The sequence below is a fragment of the Pinus tabuliformis genome, chromosome 4_2 (genome assembly GCF_031772625.1).
Source record: "Pinus tabuliformis cultivar Carrire ecotype Pingquan chromosome 4_2, CPIR1, whole genome shotgun sequence".
NCBI lineage: Eukaryota > Viridiplantae > Streptophyta > Pinopsida > Pinales > Pinaceae > Pinus > Pinus tabuliformis.
The window spans coordinates 1,004,906,846-1,004,918,460 of NC_142304.1; the positions used below are offsets into that span (position 1 = coordinate 1,004,906,846).

The 11,615-nt window shown below is 35.4% G+C and overlaps 1 protein-coding gene across 2 annotated transcripts; it reads left to right on the top strand.

The window, feature by feature from the left end:
• The first annotated feature begins 573 nt into the window (after nt 1-573).
• Nucleotides 574-2,922, top strand: LOC149173029 (AP2/ERF and B3 domain-containing transcription factor ARF14-like). 2 transcript variants are annotated; one of them, XM_089424487.1, is made up of 2 exons: nt 574-846; nt 1,237-2,922. In XM_089424487.1, the coding sequence occupies exons 1-2, from the start codon at nt 778-780 to the stop codon at nt 2,686-2,688; spliced, it is 1,521 nt and encodes a 506-aa protein (XP_089280613.1). In that variant the 5' UTR covers nt 574-777; the 3' UTR covers nt 2,689-2,922. The 2 variants fall into 2 exon arrangements, with proteins under 2 accessions (XP_089280613.1, XP_089280614.1); XM_089424488.1 differs by lacking the exon at nt 574-846 and adding an exon at nt 980-1,049.
• Nucleotides 2,923-11,615: the final 8,693 nt, after the last annotated feature.

Consider the following 11,615-nt stretch of genomic DNA (forward strand, 5'->3'; position numbering starts at 1 on the left):
CAGGACTTGAGGGCGGGAGATGCCATGGACAAGGACAGGGATGTCATCGTACAAAGTCATCATGACGTCATCTGGACTTCCAAGAAGCCAGGGTGTATGGAGCAGAGCATTTGGAGGTGCCGCGGGACACGGACCGAGGTTTACTAGCGACGGAAGTTTTGGTTTATGGGGAGTCAGTTAATCTTTTTATTAATGGTTTTCTTTTGAAGTTATGAGTTTGTTTTCCTAACGTTATAAATTTTGTTGAGCTTCATCTTGGAGTTTGTTTATGGTAAAATGATGTTTTGGTAATTTTGTTTAATTCGATAAAGAGTCGATTATCTATACGTAGAAAAATATTTGAGAGATAGAGTGAGGACTCCGGCTTATAGCGATAGGAATGGCCATAGAAAAGTCAAGGTAGGGCTCATCGATATATGTAAACTGGAGAGTAGAAAATGTAAGAGTGGGGCAGATGCGTGCCTGCCAGAGTTGACCTAGGAAAACACTACATACCAATACACATCGTGCGGACCATTTGCTACCCAAGTGGCTATTTACGGTGGACCAGCGGAGAGACCATTGCTTCAAACACACTCCTTCTTGCTGGCCGTTTCTTCTGGAATAGCTTTTCAGTTTGTTCTCCCCATATCTTTACTTACCAATCTACTCATCCAGAGCTGCTTTGGATATATATATATATGTCAACTGACTATACGTTGTTCCGACAGTTCCATTCCTGATTTTTCATTCTTCCTGAATTTTGTTATTGCATCCCAGTCGTAGGGGCATTTCTCAATGCTAGAGAATATGTGCGGCAGCGGTGTGGCTGTGCCCGTGCAGGGGGCTCTTTGTAATTTGCTCAAGGTTAGTTAGTGTGATATACTCATTGTGTATGTAAGTGTGATATACTCATTGTGTATGTATTTGGTTCGAGCCACATGCTGTGGTTGGGATTGATGGGTTACTGGGTATATAATTTTAAGTCGACTGTGTTTCCCTCTGGGATTGAAGGGTGATTATGATTGGATTGAAATTGGAGCTAGCAAGTTCAATATTGGTCATAATAGGTTGTTGTTTGCTTGTTTAACGGGTTTTGAGATCTACTTGGTCTTTTTCTTCCTACAGATCCGAATTTCATCAAATTTGCTTTTTGATTGAAATCGAACCATCTTTATTGAGAATTAGAACTGTAAATATTTGTGTATGGATTGAGCTGCCAGTTGTCATAACATTGAAGTTGGGTGTATATTGCAGGCAGTCCGCAATGACAGTTGCGATATGGGTTTAAGATTGGGCAGATGCTACAGTCCCATGAAGGACGAGAGCTCCAGTAATTCAAGCGAGCAGGAATCTGCTTGGACAGCGGTCTGCAGAAAGAAGGCGATGGCAGGTGATTCGACGGGAACAGACAACGAGGAGGCCGGGAGTGTGATCGAGGACGACTCGAACTCGTTACCTGCGCTTGCGGGCAACTCAGTCTGCTCTAATTTTTCTTCCTTTGCGGGTCAGACAGGACTGGAAAGAATGGGGAGTGGAATCAGCGCCGTCTCCTCCGAGAACGCCAATATTCCATCGGTGCAGAGTCAGGAGATTTCGTGCAAGAAGCTGCCGTCGTCACAGTACAAGGGCGTAGTGCCGCAGCCCAACGGGCGGTGGGGCGCGCAGATATATGAGAAGCACCAGCGCGTCTGGCTAGGGACCTTCAACAACGAAGAAGACGCCGCCAGGGCCTACGACAGGGCTGCCATAAAGTTTCGAGGCCCCGACGCCATCACCAATTTCAAATTCACCGACACCCATCCAGAGACGGTGTTTCTGCGCGGGCACTCCAAGTACGAGATCGTTGACATGCTTAGAAAGCACACCTACGACGAAGAATTGGACCAAAATAAGAACACTTCCCACATAGATCCTGAGGTTGCGCGCTCGAATCCCTTGGAGCCCCACGAACACCTGTTCGACAAGACCGTGACGCCCAGCGACGTCGGTAAGCTGAACCGCCTTGTCATCCCGAAGCAGCACGCCGAGAAATATTTCCCGCTCGACGTGGCCTCAGCCAGGAGCAAGGGTAAAGGGGTGCTGCTAAGTTTCGAGGACGGCACCGACAAAACATGGCGGTTCCGCTATTCTTACTGGAACAGCAGCCAGAGTTACGTGCTCACCAAGGGCTGGAGCCGCTACGTCAAAGAAAAACGCCTCCAAGCCGGCGACATCGTTACCTTCGAGCGGAGCACCAGTTCGCGCCACCTCTTCATTACCTTTCGCCGCCGCCCGTGCAGTTTCCTTCCTCCGGCCGCCCAGCCGCCGGTGCCCAAACGCTTTCCGCAGTCCGTTGACCCCTTCGCCGTTGCCGCGTATCCGCACTGGGCGCAGCTTTTCTACGCGGCGCCGCCGGTAATCAACGCCGTTGCTGCCCACCGTTCGATTCCGGGCCGCGCCAGCCACGATTTTCTCTACTTCCATGATTCGAAGGCGCTCGAGCCGACTGCGTCAGATGACGGAAATCCGTCGTCGCTGGTCTTCGCGAATCTCGACAGGGCATCTCCGTCCACGGACGGCGATTCTCTTTCTTCTTCTTCCGTCCGGCTGTTTGGAGTAAACCTCCAGCCGTCGCCGTTAAATCTTTTCCCGGGCAGTGGAGTCAAGGAAGACGGCACTGGAAATACAAAGAAGCGGAAGGCGGCGGCGGCAGCAATGCCGGAGTAATTTCTCGGCCGGAAAATACCGTGTGACGGCCAGGGTTTTGTTGTATTAATTAAAAATTGTAATATTACAAGGGTGGGAATGTATTCACCCGGGATGAAATTCTCAGGAAATGTTCAGTTTGTGGTGATTAAATGAATTTCCATTTTTATTTGTGAGAATTTATTAAATCCAAAATCGAGAATTAAAAAATGTGGCCACATTTTTCACTATTGGTGTGATATAAACTTCAATAAAGAAGCAATTCACAATCTTTGAAAGGTGCTATTGAATTCACAAAGTTGTATGACAGACACTATTGAATTTAGACAACATCGAGGGAAAATGTTATGAACAAAGTTTTATGAATTTCATTATACAAATTTAAGAGATTATTATAAATTTCATTATATAAAATTTAAGAGATTATATATTTTTTTGAAAAGTTAGGTTAGACGAGTTTTGAGATGACTGATATGTCTAAATTTGTGGCTCAAGTAGTTTTGACCTATAAGTATTTAAGTTATCAATATTAGCTTTTAACATGGTTGGATTTTTGTCAATAAAATTTCAAACCAGTAACTTGCATATCACAAAGTACCTTATCAAAACAATTTGTCACCATCTACTCTACCTAATAAGAAATTGTAAACTTTTAATATATATACTTTAGTAATAAGTGCTTTCTTTTTAACTAATTGATCCCAGAGAGATCTATGTATTAGTTTAACGAGGAGTTTGGACAAATAAACAAAGTGTTCATTCTAAGAATGCTTCAAGCTTCATATAGATTGGTCCATTCAATGTGTTTGGCAATAATTACATTGAGATGCTATTGAACTAAGCAAATAAAGGTGTGGTTTGTAAGTAATCAACTATTGATATGGACATAAAGGTGTGGTTTGTAAGTAATCAACTATTGATATGGATATAAAGGTGTGGTTTGTAAGTAATCAACTATTGATATGGACATAAAGGTGTGGTTTGTAAGTAATCAACTATTGATATGGACGTTGTGTTTATTGATATGAACGTTGTGTTAGTTGAATGTATAGAATAATTAATACTAATTAATATATGGTTTTTTTTGTTTAGGAGTGAATAGCATATAAGTTAATAGTCTATGAATAAAATAAGCCATAATTAAAATTAATGATCAAAACAATTAATAACAAGATATATAATTTTTTTTATAAGTTTATCAAGATTTTTTTATTCCTTTAAAAAAAACAGGTTATAATCAAAATTTTTAGCTTCAACCTTTTTAGAGGGAAACTAGGTTTGTTGGTCACTGAACAGCATTATATGATATCCAAAAAGGTTTGAGTCTCTTTAAGAGTGCCTTATATGACTGAATGTCTTGAAAGCTTCTAAGATAAGGTTTGAGTCTCTTTAAGAGTGCCTTATATGACTGAATGTCTTGAAAGCTTCTAAGATCTAAGTAACTGAAACATAATAATCTAACTGGAAGCTTTACCATATAGAGTTAAACAAAATTTGAAAACAACCAAAGCAAACATATTGTTATTCGTCATAGGAATAAAACTCAAACAATATCACATAATGTTGAATTAAAGGATTTCTCTATTGTAGCATGCCATTGCACATTGTTTAACCAATGAAGCCATAGCTAATGACTAGATGTTTAACAAATACCATCAACACATGCACCAACTTGATTTTATTATAACAATTTATTTAACATAACTAAAACAATAAGAGGAGAAGAAAACATCCGGTGTTCAATCACATGTATAATAGCCCAAACAAAAAATCTATATATATATATATATTTTGGATTTTATTATGTATAGGAAATTTATTACAAAGCATGAGCTATGAATTTAAGCAAGTTGTACTTTTCAAACTCTCACCTTTATTATTTGGGATTTTATTATGTTTAGGAAATGTATTACAAAACATGAGCTATGAATTTAAGCAAGTTGTACTCTTCAAACTCTCATCTTTATTATTGTCTTTTGAAATTCTCAAATTTTCTTTAATTATAATATTAATCATTTCTTCATTATAACATTTATTTTCAATGAATTGTCTTATAAACTTAAATTATCAACAATGACAAAAATATCTTTAATTTGATTTCAGATTTTAGGAATATTTTATAATCTAATGATCTGAGATTTTATGAATATTTTGGAATCTAATGAACACCAACCAAATTAAATAATTAACCTTACTCATATTCATCAAATTTCAAAATATTTTCAAAATCTATAATCAAATTAAATTCAAATTACTTAAATAAATATTATATAGCTTTCCATGCATTACCATGTGTACAATTTAACAATATTATCTTAACATGGATAATAATGAAAAATAAGCCAAACCCACACGTCACATCTGAGATGCTTGACACTTCACCATGAGTAAGGTATGTATTCACTCTTATAGATAATTTTTATAATGATTTCAGGGGTTTTATTGATTCACTTTACAATGTATTGAAATGATTCTTGTGCAAAAATTTTTAAACTTCATGTCAATAATCATTTTGCAAATTTTTTTAAACCTTAGGTCAATAATCATTATGCAAAGTTTTTTCAAACTTTATGTCAATATTTAGATGTGCATGAACCTCATACTTGTTCATGTGCGTTAATCCATGCGCACCGCTCTTGTGTCTATAATGAATCCATGAATGGATGACAAACCGAGACACATTTTAAATTATAAAGTTAACTTCTTTTTGTCGTGTTAGTGTTAGTGTTATACAAACAAATTTATTTGTTCTCCCAAGCTTTTAGCTGTCAATGGTAGAAGCTTCTCAACAATTAATTAAAAAACTGTTGTACTTTAATATTCCAATTTGACCACATGCGTTATAGATGGTACATGGTATTCCGCCGTGGTTTTGTCTATATCAATTTCATAATGTTTGCTATAGTGATTTAAAAATCTAAGTGTCAAGTGGATAATATTTATGAAGTTATATATTTACTTAAATAAATATAATATCCTAAAATTATTGAAATATAAGTATAAATAAAATAAAATATTTTAAAATTTTAATAATGAAAAATAAATAATTCTTACACATATATAAAAGAATAAGAAATGCCATATGTATTATAAATATAAAATAAACATATATTCTTAAAAGAATAAGAAATGCCATATGTATTATAAATATAACATAAACATATATTCTTAAAATGAATAAGAAATGCCATATGTATTATAAATATAACATAAACATATATTCTTAAAATGTAAATATAAATGTTTTAAATATATTTATATTTGCGTGATTTATACATTTTGAATTTGATTGAGTTAAATTATAATTATTTTAGTTTCATTTTAAATATTTTTTTTTGATATTTTTACTAGGAAAAATGATATTTATAATTTATAAATTTAAAATTAATATATATTTAAAATACTATAATAAAAAATAATTAAAAATGATAAATTAAAATGCATCATAATTTTTTTAACTAGAAATAACATTTTATTTGTTTAAAATACAATCTATGACAATTATTTTGTTAAAATGAGTTATTACTATTACAAGGAGTGATTTGCTTTGTTTAGTGTTATTATTTTAAGAAAAACATTATCAAATCCACTATAGGGTGTTGAGTTATATGTGTACTAAAGAAACTTGTGTCATGGTAAGCAAGTCAATTCATAAGATACTTGGGAGGAATAATTTGGGGCTTGTGAATGCTATGATTTCAGAGAGTGTGGAAGATAAAAGAAGGAAGTAAAGTAGTGTGGAAGATATGAGAATGGTAGAACAACGTGGAAGGAAGTGGTTGACTTGACGTATAATTGTATGTGTTGATTGTATATTAGGCATTTAAGAAGTCTAATCAAGAGTAATTGTATGTGTTGATTGTATATTAGGCATTTAAGAAGTCTAATCAAGAGCATGTACTACTATTATGACGTTATACTTGTTAATTATAGATGTGAGATTTACCTATGATGGCCATACCAATAATTCTCGCCCCCCTATCCCCTGGTCCTCCCACAATAGTATTTGTTATCTAGGTTCATATTGTGTGATGGTTGTGCATATCATATAATACCTTGCATAAGAGAAAGTAAATACAATGCAACTTCATGGCGGAATTTCCTAAAATGGGGTGTGTAATGCCTTATCCCTAGTCACATACATTTTACTTAATGCATATTGAAATAATTAAAGCTACTATAAAATAAGAAAAATGATTAAAATCACGTTAACTAATTAAGGCTTAATTAAAGAAAGGGGATTGGTGCATACAAGATTCTTTGCATGGATGCTAAGTGGAGTCATCCAGCAATTGTGATGGGTATGCTTGAAGGAGATTAAGGGAGCTGGTAAGGAGATTGTATGTTGTTTCTTACTAGGGAATAAGCTAAGAGAGGTGACTAATACTTTTACTAATTATGAATGTATCCCATTTGGTTGTTGAGGTTTTGACCTAGTTTAGGGAAGACTAAGAGAGAGGAAGGAAGAGTGGCATAATATTATTGATTGAGGGCTTAAAGGCTTTCAATTTCACACTAAAGGTTAAGTTGCGAGGAGAGTTTTCCTTTAATTCTTAGTTTCCCATTGTTATAGTGTTGTGTCTCTAACTACGCGGCAAGGGGATTTTTATATATACCGAGTCTTCATCTTCTATATAACTCCAATTTCAGATTTTTTAATTCCATAGAATTCTCACAATTTTCCTTTTAATTCCTTGAGTACTCATTTATCTAAGTAACTTGAACGGATTTATGATTATTATTATCTTTGTCATTAGACATATGATTATTTAATTAACATTTATTAAATTTAGCTTTAAATAATACATATTATTAGATGTATTAATTTATATTTACGTTTTGAAGGTTATTCAAATTTTATTTTAATTTTAAATTTATAAAAAATAATTTAATATTTAGATTGAAAAATAAAAAAGAATTTAATATTTAGATTGAAAATTAGTTTAACTAATTGTTATGGATGAAACCACTTAAATTATTATTAAAACTCAACACTGAGCATAAATTTTAGTGTATGTTAGAAAAACAATAAATGTATTTAAATGTTTAATCCTCACATTTAAATTCTAAATGGAATAAATAATTAAAAACCTTATATAATTGAAATTAACACTAATGGATGCTCCCACCTTTAGTGTTATGTTGACGTACCTTAACTATCGGATCTCGTAGTATGGTGCTACTTTTATAAAGTGTGACATTAATAAAGTGTAACAAATTTTGACTATATAATTCCCATACATACAAAGAGGGAAGGGAATAAGGTGGCAAATCAAATGGTGAACTAGGGAAGCCAATAGAACCGCGTGTATATTGATGGGTTTTGGATGGAGTTGGAGAAGAGAAGCGATTTTCAATGGGTTAGGTAAATAGTGGAGCAAGATAAGTTAAACGCCAAAGCCTATATCTTTGATTGGGGTGTTTTCCCAACAATCTCTTTTTGGAGAGGAGCATAACTGGTTTCAGCTATGCATCACACAACCTGACGACATGAACATCAAACCACTGAGTTACAAGTGTGCTATGGTAACGAGCAGAGTTTTGGTGGTCCTCGAGGTTGGAAACATGTCCCACAACACCTCTTGCATGTCATGCATGCAACACAACCATGGTCTTGTAGGCAAGTTCATCTGTCATGGCCATGGGAGATTAAATGCCCTCAACCTCAGTTTAGGGATTTCTTATGTCTCGAGATCTCAAGCAAGATCATTCCTTTGGTCGACCTAGATATGGAGAACCTTTGTAATGACGGATTGGTTCCTTGGTTTGATCGTTCTAACATGAGATTTATGCTCATTTATGAGTGTAAAGGAAAATTAAGACCAAGGTTGTGCGATACATATTCCAAGATGAATGTTGGGAAAAAACATAGTGATGGGTATCACTTCTGATTAATAAATGGCTATGGAAATTAGCAAAGGCAATGGCAAAAGCGAAGTGTCATTAATTGGAATTTTTATTTATGAAATAATGGAAAATAGGAGAAAAGGAAGGTGAAAGGTCACATAACTGCATATGAGGAAAATTGAAGGAAAAATAGAGGAAAATGAAGAAAATAAAGGCCTCAATAATAGAAATGCTTCTGAGGATCAGTTCACAACTTTTTTCAATGTTAGATTGGAGCTCTTTTCTATTCTCTCTCTCTGATACTCTCGGACACTTAGATTTTTCTTGGAGCACTCTCGAAGGATTTTGGCATACCTTGGATTTGGAGAAAGAAGATAAAGGAAAAACAATAAATTGCAAGTGGACAACGAGATCAACAACTACAACGGGTTAGCTTTGTAGGTGTCGAGTTGCATGTATGATTTCCTTACTGGTTTTGGCATGCATGGCATATGCATGTGGTTATTTGGTTGTTAGTGTGAAATTTATTGGAAGGTGTGCGAAAAACACTTCACTTAAGTCGCTAGGTGATAAGTGACCTTAACAACAAGTTGATGGATGCTTGCAATTCAGATTTGCAATAAAAATGGAAAACTTGCAACAAAAAGTATAGATGATCCAAAACAGAAAGCATTAGTAAAAATATCCAATGCAAAAACCCAAATGGAAAGAATTTAATTGAACAAATCTTTTATTAAAAACACCTGGTGAAGGAGATCTACAGATGAGTCTGTTTAGTCTCCCTCCATGGGATGGGTCCTTTGATGTCCTTGATTCTTTAGAAAATTATCTTCTCTCTCAATATGTGAAAAACCCAGATAAAATGTAGAGAACTCAAATTGGAGCTCAAAAGAAAAAAGACAATAATGGTGACAATGATTATGATCATGTTGAAGAATGAATGAAAAACCCTCCTATTTATAACAAAGTATCAAGTTAATTTCAAAAATGCAGAATAATAAAATAATATTAACCAAATCAAGATCTAACTGATTGGAATACTTTATTATATTTATTGGACAGGGAAAAGACATTTAAAATGGTTAGATATCTTTACTTATAAATAATTAACAAGTCAAATGATTTATTAATTATTTCGCGAGAATTAAGAATGGTGTGAAATTGAAATAATTATTAAATAGTGATTTAACAATTATTCCAATAACAAAAATAAGGAAAATTAGATAAATAATGATTTATTTAATTATTTCTAATGGATTTAGTCAAATGTGACAAGGAATAATTATTTAATAATTATTCCTAGAAATAATTAAATAAATAATGATTTATCTAATTATTCTCATGGGTTTTTCAATTTAAATCAAAAAATAATTTAATAAAAGTGGTTTACTAAATTATTTTCCATAGTGAAAGCGATTTTACTATGGTAAAATTAAATCTATATGGTGTATTTCGATCTACCTAGTTAGAAATGCCTAGGTGATCATTTTTTGGTGATAACATATTCCCCCACACGTATGAGTGTTAGGAGCAAATCGTATGACCGAAATACGTTGTAGGTTACACTTCCACGAGACACCAAAAGGGGAGTCAAAGAGAGAGGGAAAGAATTGAAGCAAGTCAAGGACATACAAATAATGGAGGGGGCAAGACCTACTAAACTGATAGAAGTCTCATTTTATGTGGGAGTACATGATCTCAAATGAGTCGGGGGAGGCATACCCATACCCGTTGTGATACTGCATACAAAGAATAAGGATGAGCCCAACAATGTGGGACTGAGCTACAAAGTACATGATACATGATACACTGGCATCAATGGGCCAAAAAATAATACAATGGATCCCATATAAATAATGGGCCTAGAAAAACGTAAGCCATGAATAAATACAATAACGTCTGAGTACATGAGACATAATGCCCCTCAAGCTGACATGGTGAGGGGGAATCATAACCAAAGAATCCTTGATAAACAGGATAGGGTTATGAATAATTGAATGGATCATCTGAAGGAGACATGCGCGTTGTGGGTGCTGCAAATGACAGAAACCGAACCCATCAAATTTTGGGAACTGGATTTGAGGCTGTATCAACATATGTGGTCATCTAGGCATGTGAGGGGCTACCTAAAGGGCCACCCCTTCATGAGGTATGTAACATCTCACACACACCCATGAATCACTGGGACAATCATCTGGATCATTGAACCGTTAAGTGTATGAACCTCAATCATGCGATAAAGAGATGATGTCGAGCACGTGAAAAATAACCAAGTCAAAGGGCAATAATGAGTCCCTTTGCTTGATCTGAGGCACCAAACAAAGATAGAAGTTGGACCCAAGGTACACCACCCTCTAGATCACTCTTCTGGAATAAATGTGCTGAGGTCAATAGAAGAAGGCCCGTCAGAGTTAAGGCAACAAGGAATCCTTAACAAAGGCATAAGGGAATATAGTACAGTGTCCAATGGACTGACACCAGGGATGAAGATAGAAGGAAAGAATATGGGTGGAGGACTGACGAATTCCCTTGCCAGAGCATAATAAGGATGGCTGACCTGGCACTGACTGACTCAATTCTTGAGGGGATGGTCAATGACTAAAATAGGGGTTTGGCAAAGACGGAGCAGTAGAGATGGAGGCCAAATATGAGTAAAATGGGAGGGATGCGACATGACAACGTATGAAACACTATAACGGGACACAAGGGGACTTGGAACAGACTCCATAAATACAAGGGTGACTCATCTCTGATGCTCTGAACAAGGGTGACTTAATGATGCTACCACATGGGGGAGGCCTGGAGGAGATCATTAAAACGTGAGTAAATGATGGTTACTCATGACGAAAATCGATACGTGAGTCAACCAGTGCAAAGGTAAAGTGGTACCAAAGTACGAGTGGCTCAAATGAAGAAATTTGGTTGTAAGAGATGACAAAGTGACACCTGATGGAAAAAATGGCTTCCTACTGAAGTGTCAAATTACCAAAAACAAATAGAGACCCATTATAGAATTCCGTGAGATATTTCCAATGGTGTTTACAGTTTATCAAACAGAGCTACAGTTTGGTTGCCATGGGCAATATATAAACTAGGGTTTT